Source organism: Myotis lucifugus, unplaced genomic scaffold (genome assembly GCF_000147115.1).
Source record: "Myotis lucifugus unplaced genomic scaffold, Myoluc2.0 scaffold_2036, whole genome shotgun sequence".
In the NCBI taxonomy this organism is placed as follows: Eukaryota; Metazoa; Chordata; class Mammalia; order Chiroptera; family Vespertilionidae; genus Myotis; species Myotis lucifugus.
In genome coordinates, this window is record NW_005873084.1 from 20,747 (window position 1) to 33,093 (window position 12,347).

General features: G+C 49.2%; 1 protein-coding gene across 1 annotated transcript in view; it reads left to right on the forward strand.

The window, feature by feature from the left end:
* Window positions 1–49: 49 nt before the first annotated feature.
* LOC102439636 (elongation factor-like GTPase 1) overlaps window positions 50–12,347 on the forward strand; it is a gene marked incomplete at its 3' end in the record, with an annotated part of 16,957 nt that continues 4,659 nt past the window's right edge. The window contains exons 1-3 of the mRNA XM_014450332.2: window positions 50–56; window positions 781–848; window positions 3,295–3,379. Of these exons, the coding sequence (XP_014305818.2) occupies window positions 50–56; window positions 781–848; window positions 3,295–3,379 (160 nt within the window). The remainder of the gene's footprint in view (window positions 57–780; window positions 849–3,294; window positions 3,380–12,347) is intronic.

Below are 12,347 nucleotides of genomic sequence, written 5' to 3' on the forward strand. Positions count from 1 at the left end.
TCCCGTGTGAGGGGCGGGACTTCCTGCCTTTGATGTCCCAGACGCGAGCATGCGCGGTGAAACGTTGCAAATCAAGGCAGCTGCCCAGTGATTTGCATTCTGGCGTGTTGCCTTGTTTTTTATCTATCTATCTATCTATCTATCTATCTATCTATCTATCTATCTTATCTATCTATCATCTATCTATCTATCTATCTAATCTAATCTATTTAAATTTCAGAGAGGAAGAGAGAAGGACAGAGAGAGAAACATCCATGATGAAAGAGGATCATGGACTGGCTGCCTCCTGCACGCCCCCCACTGGGGATGGAGCCTGCAAACCGGGCATGTGCCCTGACGGGGAATCGAACCCTGACCTCCTGGTTCATAGGTCGATGCTCAACCATGGAGCCACACCGCCCCAAATTGTTGCCTTGTTTTCTAAATGAGAATTTGAGTTTTTAAAACTCAGGAGTTAGCCCCAGCCGGTGTGGCTCAGTGGATAGAGCGTCGGCCTGCGGACTGAAAGATCCCAGGTTCGATTCCAGTCAAGGGCACGGACCTCGGTTGCAGGCTCCTCCCCAGCCCGGGCCCTGGTCGGGGCACGTGCAGGAGGCAACCCATTGATGTGTTTTCTCACTAAGATGTTTCTCTCTGTCTATCCCTCTCTCTTCCACTCTCCCTAAAAATCAATGGAAAAATATCCTGGGGTGAGGATTAAAAAATAATAATTATTATTATTAAAAATAAAAGATAAATAAATAAATAAATAGATTTAAATTAATACTGTTATTTTCACAGGCAAAACTACCCTGGCCGACTGCCTCATATCCAGCAATGGAATCATCTCCAGCCGCCTGGCAGGCAAGGTATGTAGTTGCAGGGGATGAACACTTATTGCGTCTCAGCAAGTAGCAGCCATCTATGGTGTGATGAACGTCTGCTGTGTGCTTAGCGATCCTGTAAGCGCCATGCGTCAGGCGATATCCTGGCACAGTTGTGGCCGTTTTCCCAGACGGGTGAGGTGGTTTGAGGGGAAAGCAAAGAAAGCCTCAACCGGGGGGAAAATAACACGGGAAAAGGCTCCTTTGCGAGGTCTGCTTGATGTGAGTGGAAGATTGGCATCTACACCTCCAGGAGAGAACACGAACTGGTAGAGGGCGTATCATGATCGCAGACCTTCAAGGCTCAGCGACGTGCCTCAGGACAGCTTCTGCAGCCTGTGGGTCGTGATGGACATCATGTTTTAGGAAGGGATTCAAGAGATCTTCGTTTCCGGCTGCACTATGAAAGGACGGGGAATAACTTACTTGCAATACAAAATAGCGATGTTGCCCTGGCCGGTTTGGCTCGCTGGATAGAGCGTCGGTCTGCGGACTCAAGGGTCCCGGGTTCGATTCCGGTCGGGGGCATGTACCTTGGTTGCGGGCGCATCCCCAGTGGGGGGCGTGCAGGAGGCGGCTGATAGATGTTTCTCTCTCATCGATGTTTCTGATTCTCTATCCCTCTCCCTTCCTCTCTGTAAAAAATCAATAAAATGTATTTAAAAAAAACAAAAACAAAAAATACCAAAATAGCGATGTTCCTCGCCTTAACGAGTTTAGAATATAGCCAGCAGGATGCGTCAGGTGACTGGGAACAGAGAGAAGGGGAGATGGAGAAGCAAAATAGAATCAAAAAAGTACACATAGAAGACTGAAAGAAGAAATGTACACATCTATATATATAAAAGCCTAAGCCACCTTTACAACCGGTGGACCAGTAGCTATGACGACGCACTGACTACCAGGGGGCAGACACTCAGCACAGGAGCTGCCCCCTGGTGGTCAGTGCGCTCCCACAGCCAACCTCCCGTGGTTCCTTCCCCGGCCTGCAGGCCCCGATAAGCCCCAATCGCTGTCCAGGCTGAGGGACCTCACCTGTGCACGAATTTGTGCACCAGGCCTCTAGTCTATAATAATAAAAGCATAATATGCTAATTAGACCTGATGTCCTTCCGGATGACCTTCCAGACAAAGCCGGGCTGCGAGGGAAGCCTGAGTCCTGGGTGCCTGCCGGCGGCCGGAGGGAGTCCGGTGCCGGCAGCCAGGGGACGGAAGGCCTACTCTTGCACGGATTTTGTGCATCGGGCCTCTAGTATAGAATAACAAGAGAACGAGACTTTTTGGAGGAAGGCCTGCCTTTCTTTTTTTAAAATATATTTTTAATTTCAGAGAGGAAGGGAGAGGGAGAAGGCAATGGAAACATCAATGATGAGAGAGAATCTCGGATTGGCTGCCTCTTACACACCCCCTACTGGGGATCCAGTCTGCAGTCCGGGTGAGTGCCCTTGACCGGTATTGAACCCGGGACCCATCAGTCTGCGGGCCGACAACGCTCTGTCCACTGAGCCACATTGGCCAGGGCTGGAGGAAGGCCTTTCTGAGAAGTTGGAGAGGTGAAGAGGAGCCAGGAGTGGGACCAGGGAGAGGCAGACAGGAAACCAGGAGATGGGAGATTTTCACGCATGTGCAGAGCGCACACATGTGCAGAGCACATATGTGCAGAGCGCACACATATGCAGAGCTCACACAGGCATCAAAGGTAATTCCCTTAGGTGTGTCTAATGCCCTGACCAAGAAGAGTGAGGGCTGACAAGGTTGGTGTGTTTGGCCAGAGGTCGTTGGTAGCTTTTAAGCGCTGTTGGGATGTCTGTTCAGACTTTGTCAGTGAGCCTGTGAAGGGGAAAGAGTGGCCGTGCTCTTGGTGAATGGAAGAACATGCCCCCAGGCTGCCTTCTGTGAACGGCTCAGGACCACCTCGTTCACGGCTGGACTCTGAATGAGCAGCCCGAGGGGAGGCTGTGTGTGGTCTGACTGCATTTGCAAACTAGTTCACGTCTTCAGTTTGTCTGTGTTCTCTTCCCCATGACAAACTAACATTCTCCATCCCTCCCCCTTAAAAAAGCCCAAAGGGGCTTTCGTTTAAAAGGTAAGCACGTAAGCCCGGCCGCCGTGGCTCAGGGGCTGAGCGTCGTCGGCCTAGGAACCAGGAGGTCAGGGTTCCAATCCCGGTCAAGGTTCCATTCCGGGTCAGGGCACAGGCCCGGGTTGTGGGCTCGATCCCCACTGGGGCTGTGTGCAGGAGGCAGCCGATCCATGATTCTCTCTCATCATGGATGTTTCTCTCTCTCCCTCTCCCCTCCCTTCCTCTCTGACATCAATAAAAATGTATTTTTTTTTAAAGTAAACACTTAACGCAAAAGCCCAATCATTCCACTTGACCGTGACGGTTCCGTCCCGCGGGCAGTAAGGGTGCCTCTGTTTGTGCCCACAGTTACGGTACATGGACAGCCGGGAGGACGAGCAGATCCGGGGCATCACCATGAAGTCCAGCGCCATCTCCCTGCATTACGCACAAGGTAAGTCCGTCTCTATTTTAAAGAAAAAGAGTTCGGGACCTTCTGTTCTCTTCCCGGGTTCATCGCATGCCTCGGTTTCTTTGTGTTCTACTCCACATACGTCGAAATGACGGAACTTTTTTTTTTATAAATAAACTGGAGATGGCGACGTAACCATGAAACGACGTTCGTCGAGTCCGACGTAACCCGAGGTCTGTCTGTCGTGTCACTGTTGGCAGAAGCCACGGTGTTCAGGTCTGGCAGTGTTATGCCCAGATTTCAAAATCCCCAAAGACAGACCACCAGGGAGCCGAGTCCGATGCAAAAGCAAAGAGTCATTTATTCAAACTAGCTAGTTTGGTCCCTCTGCCTCCCTCACTGACACAGTGGAGTGACAGGAAGCAAGAGAGCCCGGAGTCTTGGAAAAACAAAGAATTTATAGGGCTTGGGTCAGGGGGTGGGGGCTCACTCGGACCACTGATTTGGCCGATTCCGGTTGGCTGAGTGAGGGCCGGGGGCTAATGACGCAAGGGTAGGGTGCAGTTAGGGTCTGGTTACACAAAGACAGGAGGTGGCTAGCATACTTTTGGCCTTGGGCTAGTTTCCTTGCGTTCCTATTGGCTGAGATAAGGGCTGGCTGAGCAACTGATACATTCTATGGCTTCTGCTTGAAGAGGAGTTAGGAACACGGTTATCAGCCCCGTTCTGTCCTTTCATTCCCCCCTTGTCTTGGAACTTCCGGCTCAATCATGAGACGGACTGAACTATCAACTGAACTACTTTTATACACTTCTTGACAAATTGGGCTAGTCTGTTAATAATGCAAGGGCCGAAAGTCAACAGCATCAGGAGGATTATAAGGGGTCTGCCGAGGTCCGCTGTCTTCTTGAGGGTGATCTGCAGCAGGTGTGTCTGTTCAGAGGTCACCTTCCAGTCAGGCTCCCTGCTGTCCTGGGCACAGAAGGAGCTGGGCTTGTGACCTGGCAGAGACAAACTATAACAAATGGTCCGGTGGAAGGGAAAGAAACCATTTTAGCTTTAACAACCTCTATTGAAATAGGATTTTTCTTCTTAAAATTTCTCTATGGCTATCAAAAAGCCAAATTAATATTAATTTATCTATTGTATTTAATTTGGCCTGATGTTTGCATAAACACAACAAGAATGGTAACTGACTACCTTTGCTGGAATTTCATGACTGAATCTTAACGTGCCCCGTAGGGCCAGGAAGCCAAGCCATTCAGTCGCCATCAGGCCTGCCTGCAGCATCCACTGAGGTAGGTGAATCCCTCACCTGTAGCAACTCCACCTGAGCCCATGCTCTAGGCTTTAAGTCCATCTTAGTAGCCCTCCTACTTGTTGCGGCCCAGAGTGAGTGGGGGTTCCGCAGGGATGCAGAGGCATCCTTATTGCTCCCCTTCTACTCTTACCAACCGCTAGTGATGGTAGGGCATGGGCCTGACGCTCCAGCGCCAGCCATCTTCAGGGCTCCCAAGCAGGATACCAGGCTTTTCCTGTGGCACTCTTATTGGCTTTAAGTCTTCAGAGCTCAGACAGGTTTCTTTAAAACATGATATTCCAGTCAAAGTTTTCGGTTAATAAAATTACGATTAAAAACCGGTCTTATTGATTTCATGCAAAGAAATGTATTGCCATGACTTATTAAGCATTGCCAGATTTCAGAGGAATTATATAAGGAGAAAAACATACTGATCTGCTCTAAGATCTTCTGATTTTTCTTGTTAGTCTTTTTAACGTTTTTCTTCTTCTTTCTAAATTTTATACTTTCAGATTAGCCTTTAAACCTTCTTTTATGTTCTTATAAATGCACAACCATGCCTCAGACCTTTTATTCCAAATAGGCTTTTCCCAGCTCTCTACAGCTGAGATTTGTACCACCCCTGACAGTATAGGCTGCCAACTGTTAGCTGTCTCTTAGTAGAGACCAAAACCTGATGGGTATTCTTCTTTGCCCAGTTGGGCATCTGCCCTCTTGGCAGCTAGACACCCTCTACTCTTGGGGTTCACCCCACATAGTCCCCTTTCAGGACCGCTAACACATAGCTATAACAATGTTCCTCAGTGTGGGAGACTGGACACTTGCCAGTTATTTCCAAAGACTACCAAGGACTGTAGACCATCACCGGTCCACAGCTTCAGCTACATTTAAACCTGTAAGAGAATCAAAGGTTAATATAACATATTAATACAATGAAACATAATATTGGCATCATGGCCGCTTCAGGCAGCCAAATCATCCGCTACTAAACATGAGATATGGCAGGGCTATACAAACATTTTAGGGAGGTGACTAAAGTCCATTCTTTGACCTTTCTATATAAGGTTAAATTGTCCTTGTCTTTCTGAAGCCATGTCTATGAAGATGCAGGCATCATCTCAGTCTATTATACAACTTTCTGCAGGTATAGTCCTTTTCAAGTTGGGGTGAGTCCTGGAGTCGTGAACTTCTTTATCCACATTGAGTCCTCAGGCTGGAAAGGATGTACAGAGTCCGAGGTGGCACTGGCAGGGCATCTTGAACAAGCTTATGGGTGGCTTGTAATTTCTGTAAGAGATCACGTCCAAGTAAGGGGTACAGGCATTCTGGCATGACTTGAAACGAATGAGTTACCGTGTTCTTTTTGAGGTCCACAGTCCTCTTTGATGTCCAAGGAAAAAGGCAGTTTGTCCGGTGGCTCTTAGAACCGGTGTCTTCTCGATGTTTTCTTAGATGTTATTGGTCCCATTGGCTCTGTCAAGACTGAATAGGCTGCTCCAGAATACACCAGGAAACTAACCGGGGTTTTTATTTATTTATAAGTATTTATATCTAAGTAGATATATAAACATTAAATAAACATTTACATTTATACATTTTCAGTGAACAAGTACTTTTACAGTCTTGGGAATTTTGGCAGATAACAGGAACACTGCCCAAGTCCCCTGATGGTGGCCTGACAAGAACAGATGTGGAGGCCTTTGGCTGGGGGGGTATAAAGTCTTCATTCTTCCTCTCTCGGCACTGCTAAGGACAGGATTATTGGAGAGGTCTCTTCACCTAGGCAAGGCTGTGCTGAGCCATCTGGGGCAAAATGGTTTCTGCTTCCATTAGAGGGACCAGGTCAACTGGTAAATATAGGGATTCATGAACCACCTGATGGCCGCCTAACTGACATTGGCAGGGGCAGCAGAACCGTCTGCAGCTGTGGTACCAGTAGTTCCAATAATGGTGACTTCCTGTCCTGAGAGGGGAACTACCTTCTGAGTAACTATCGAGTGCTCTGCTGCTGTATCAACCATAAAGTTCACAGTCTGGCCCCCGATCTTCATTTTGACCATCGGCTCATGGGAGCCCAGTTGGAAAAAGCCCAGTCTGTCCTAGTCGGTATCAGCTGCTGCCAGTCCGAGGAGGTCTGCCTCAGGCGGCTCTGGCCAATAGCGGCTGGGTGGTTTGGATGGCCTTGCCTTCTTCTGGCCTGCTTCTGCCCTGCCTGCCTCTTTACTTCTGCTACTAAACTTTACTCTGTCTCTTCTTACATACGCAGAACTGGACCCAAGGCAGCGAGGTTTGAGCAATTTTAAAATTCCTTAATATACATTTTATCATTCATGTTGCAGGGAGGGACCGGGTTGGCTCCTCCTGAATAAAAGAATTAATCAAAATAAGGCTTATTTTTTAACTTCATTTGTCCTTGGGTGTGGACAACAAATGACACTAATCAGATTGACATAAACGATTTAACCTTTGTTTAGGGAGGCAAATGCAAAGCATTTGCTCCCAGCTTATTGGTCTATCATGCATTCAATTTTCTTAAAATGTATTCTGGCACAGGAGAAAGTTGTTTTGTTGTACACAGGTAGTTTAACCTCTATATAACTGGGCTTGGACCTCTGCCCAGCAAACTGCAGTCTACAAGTTCAATATGCAGCCTCTGGTTCTTCTAACCCAATGAGGTTTCGGCCAGTCTCTGAGTCAGACTCCTCCTCTCTTGGAGAATTTTAAAGTCCTGATGGCTCCCGGGTCTAGGGAGAGTGCCCTTTTGTTAACTCTTAGGGCTCTGCTTTCTTGCCTCTCTACCAGTTCCCTTTGTGGCAGAGCAGCAACCAGGCCTTTTTCAAGGGAATGCACTTGAAGGGGATATCAGCCCCTCCTGTGAGCCAGCTGCTCCACCTAGGGTCTCCCGGGGCCCAGCCAGAGCGTCCTCCAGCAAATCTCGGAAGCCACTGCCCTTTCACAGTGGTATGGACTCAAGCAGGGGGTTCACTGGATGTAGCCTGCAGCGAAGCGCTTGCTGGCTTCTGCCTGCAGCTGCTCGCACCCACAAACCCTGCCCTGCAGCACCCGCAGCACCGTCAGCTCCAGCACCTCGGTGCCCGCCAGCAGCTGCTGCAGCTCCTGTAGGCTCTCGTTGATCTGCACACACGCCGCTTCTTCTCCACCAGGGGCTTCAGGGCCTTGCGGGCAGCTCAGGCATTCAGCCCCCCCGCTTCTTTGACCTGGCTCTCAGGGGCTGAGTCTGCCTGGCAAACAGTTCTAAATCACCAGGGCGGCTGCGGGTTTTAATACATTTTAAATGTATTTTTACTTTTAAGATATATCTAGACCTTTTGTGATCAAACTAAGAACAGGTATTGGTCTAATTTAGCATTGGAAGGGTTAAAAAGAATAACCCAGGGCAGAGAAAGACTACATTGTTTACAGTTACTTCTTGTGGCCTTGAAGTTCATTGATAAGACCTGTTAGGTCTGCAGCCAGTAACTTAACTGCCAACACCCCCACCCCCTTTCTCTCAGCCCAGGCCCGATTGCTTTTCCTCACAGAGTCGGCCTGGAAATATAACGGGTGCATCTGTAACATTCAGTTACAGATGCTTTCAGAATCAGGATGAGGGAGGAAGGGAAAGACCAATTGAAAACAGCAAGTTAAACAAAATACAGTCACAGGCAGTAAATCTCTCCGAGACCTGCGGAGCTGTCCACTAAAGAGAAAAGAAAACCATGAATAACAAGTTCTTTGAAATTTGCTACTTTGTTAATTTGCTAAGCAAACAGTTAATTTGAAAAGACTTCTCTCTTGCTTTTCTTACAAGCAATCTTGGAATTTAGCCAGCTTTTAACTCTATCCTAGAACTTCAAAATTTCAATTTAATACAGCGAATTTACAACCCAGGAGAGAGCAACTGATAGAAATTTATATTAACTAAGTGGGCGGATTCCCCTTTAATAGTGAGCAAAAGACTCTGAGAACAAAAATGATTCTCGCAGCTGCTAAGAGATTTTGCAGACTATTTCGGGGTCCAGCCTAAACCTTCAGCCAGATGAATTAACAGAAATGCAAAATAAATCAAAGTAACTTTCACTTTACACAGACTAGTAATGAGCAGCCAATAGACAAAACATTTGTATTCACACTCTCTTAGTAGACTAGCCCAGACTGGAGCTGAGCAGATAAACAAAACAATGCCCAACTCCCCAGACGGGCGTGGGGGCACTCCTGGCACCCATGTCCCAGAACAGAATTCTCGACCAACGTTTTGGTGAGAACCTACCGGAGGAGTTAAGACTGCATCCAGTGCCTCCTCTCGGCAGCAAATTGGCTAGTCCCACACAAACAAACAGCTGTCCACTCATGCTTCCTCAATGTTTCAGCATTCATTCCAATTCCACAATCTCTATTGTACCCTTTTAAAATTTTTTAACATGTAATTAAGAATAGCAGGTTTACTTTGTCCCGACCTCATGATGATCGGTGACGAGAGACAGACAAGGGAGGGGGTGACCCATTTTCACAGATCCTCACTCAGATGCCTGCCTGACCAAAGTTGTGAAGCCACACAAAGGAGCGGAGAGGGCAGGCTCCCTCCTCCACATTTATACTCTTTCATCAGATATTCATTCAGCAAAGGCATTCAGCTACCATAACATACAATTTTTCCCAATTCAGTTTGAACCTTAAACTTTTAGCTGGCAAGTCAAATATTCAGCATTTCTCAATCAGTAACATTTTTAAGAATAAACTTCAAAAATGCAAGACATAAGTTTTTTTTTTTTATCATTTGAATTCAGTAAGCTTCAAGGTCCCAAGTTCCCAGCAGTTCTGGGAAACCACACCTGAGGCTGGCGAGCAGGTTTGGCCCAGCCCTTGACTTTAAAATGACCATAATGCTTAGAGGAGTAGTTTGAGTCTGTCACATAACGTCCGTCCAGTGAGTCCACAAAATTAGACAAAAGAACACAGACACCAGACAGACAAAGACACTTAAGAACAGCCTTCCGCCCCCACGGAAGAAAACTGGACGATGGCCGTTTGCCAATCAGCGGGAGCGACCCGCCACGTCCCAGAGGTTCAGAGGTTTGAGGGGAGTCCACTCCCCTCGTGAGGGGTTTTTACACCCCTCCAGACGGAGGGCCAAGGCGTCCCCTGACTCCTCCTGCCTGAGATCCACCCGTGCGTCCACTTAGATCTTTATCAGGCACAGATTACAGAAGCGAGCTCGTACAGAACAGAACAGAGGACACACAGACACTTACCGCGGTTAGCAGACCCTCCGGAGTGGGGTCCCTAGTGGGTCTTGGGAATCCCGGACGGGCCCCCAAATGTTATGCCCAGATTTCAAAATCCCCAAAGACAGACCACCAGGGAGCCGAGTCCGATGCAAAAGCAAAGAGTCATTTATTCAAACTAGCTAGTTTGGTCCCTCTGCCTCCCTCACTGACACAGTGGAGTGACAGGAAGCAAGAGAGCCCGGAGTCTTGGAAAAACAAAGAATTTATAGGGCTTGGGTCAGGGGGTGGGGGCTCACTCGGACCACTGATTTGGCCGATTCCGGTTGGCTGAGTGAGGGCCGGGGGCTAATGACGCAAGGGTAGGGTGCAGTTAGGGTCTGGTTACACAAAGACAGGAGGTGGCTAGCATACTTTTGGCCTTGGGCTAGTTTCCTTGCGTTCCTATTGGCTGAGATAAGGGCTGGCTGAGCAACTGATACATTCTATGGCTTCTGCTTGAAGAGGAGTTAGGAACACGGTTATCAGCCCCGTTCTGTCCTTTCAGCAGGAGCTTGGCTCACTGGTTCTCCGACTCCAGGGCCGACTCCAGAGCTTGTAAACCGGCTCCCCAGTCACCTGTCTCGGGCTTCTTCATCACCACAAGGCAGATCTGACTCTCCCGTCCTCAGAGCTCCCAGGGATTGCTTCCCATGCTCCCCTTCACCTCAGCTTGGTCTCCAAGAACGTGGCACAACGGGTTCTTCTGGGCCTTCGTGTAATAACAGGCCACAGACAAAGGAGCTCGTAAGATGCCACATGAGTAGCAACCCTACACTCGTCAGAGGGGGGTGCGGGCTGCCGTCTCAGCTCCAGAGAGCACCAGGCAGAAACGGTGCTCGCGGGTGAAGGCATCTGGGGGTGGATCAGTGTGATCTTCCCAGGACAGCAAACTGCCCTCACGGCCCCAGTGCACTTGGGGGTCCTTCGCCCGGTGTTGTGCCACCCCCCGCCCGCGGGGTCTGGCCTCTCGGATGAAATGCGTGCCCTCCTGAGCAGCGTGGCTGAGCGTGTGGCTTTGGGGTTAGATGGGTTTGAGCTTCCCCGCTGCCGTTCTGCAGCGTTTGATCCGGGCGGGGAACCTCAGTCGGGTTCTAGCTGCGTGTCCTGCAGAAAAACACTCAACTCTCTGCGTCCTTGTGTTCCCCTCCGTAAACTGGGCTGATGGGAGCAGCCACCACAAAGGGTGGCTGTAGGCCGACAGGAAGGAGTGTCTGTAAACCGCTTGGAACAGTGCCAGGCACGCACAGGCCGCCTCAGATGCGAGCTCCGGCCTCGGTGGCTGTCTTATCATCATCAGTGTCACCTCGGGCACGAGCCCCGTCATCGGGCTGTTAAAGTCCCCTGGGGAGAGCCCGCGACGCGCCCCATAACTCACCATACTCAGCCCCGTGGAGTCTGGAGCCCACAGGTTGAAGGGCAGAGTTAAGAGAAGGAGCGAAAGTCCAGTATCTATGGGGGTGTTTGAGCATTTGAATAATTATTTTACCTTTGGAAGAGAATGATGTCACATTAGCAGTAAGTGGGGAATAAGGGTAGAATGCTAATGAGATACCGTTTTTCTTCGTGGTTTACTTACGTTTTAAGGTCCAGTCTCTGTAACCTGGGGGCGGGGCCAGTCGCTCCGCTGTGCCCAGGACTGAGGTAGACTTAGTGGGATGTGGCACTGCCAGCCGAAACGGCGTGTGTGGTCGCCCTGCTGTGAGCATAACACGCGTGTGGCGTGAGCCTGGGGAGAGACTCCATGCGAGAGCGCTTAGCACACGGCTTGGCACGGAGCAGTCGCTCCTTAAGTGTTCGTAGAATTGACTCTAACTCTCGACTGAGCAGATCCGCGCCTGCGCTTTGAGGTTTTGTAGGGAAGTCGTCGGCCAACTGCTCTGTGTCTGTTGAAGTCGGCATTTCCCATTTGGGCCCCTTTGAACAACCTTCCCTCTCGGGCCTCGGGCCTTTTATAGTCTCAACTTCCCAATCTGTGAAATGGGTATAGCAATATGTACCTAATAGGGTTATTGTAAGGGTTCAATAATGTGTGATCAGCACATTAAATTTGTTTACTTTGCACAGTGCCCACCTCACAGGGGGCTAAATAAGTGGTAACAATTAGAATAATAAAGTCTGAATATTTTATTTTATTTTATTTATTTATTTATTTTGGAGGAGGGGGTGAGAGAGAGAGAAACATTGATTGGTTGCCTCCTGAAAGTTGGGCACAGGAGGAACCTGCAGTCCCTCCCCAGCAACTAGCCCCCATCACCCCGATGGCCCCAATCGCCGGCCAGGCTGAGGGACCCCCCACCCGTGCACAAATTCATGCACTGGGCCTCTAGTAAAAACCTAGGTATGTGCCCTAGGCTGGGAATTAAACCCACAACCCGCCCCAGCCGGTTTGGCTCAGTGGATAGAGCGTTGGCCTGCAGGCTGAAGGGTCCTGGGTTCGATCCCT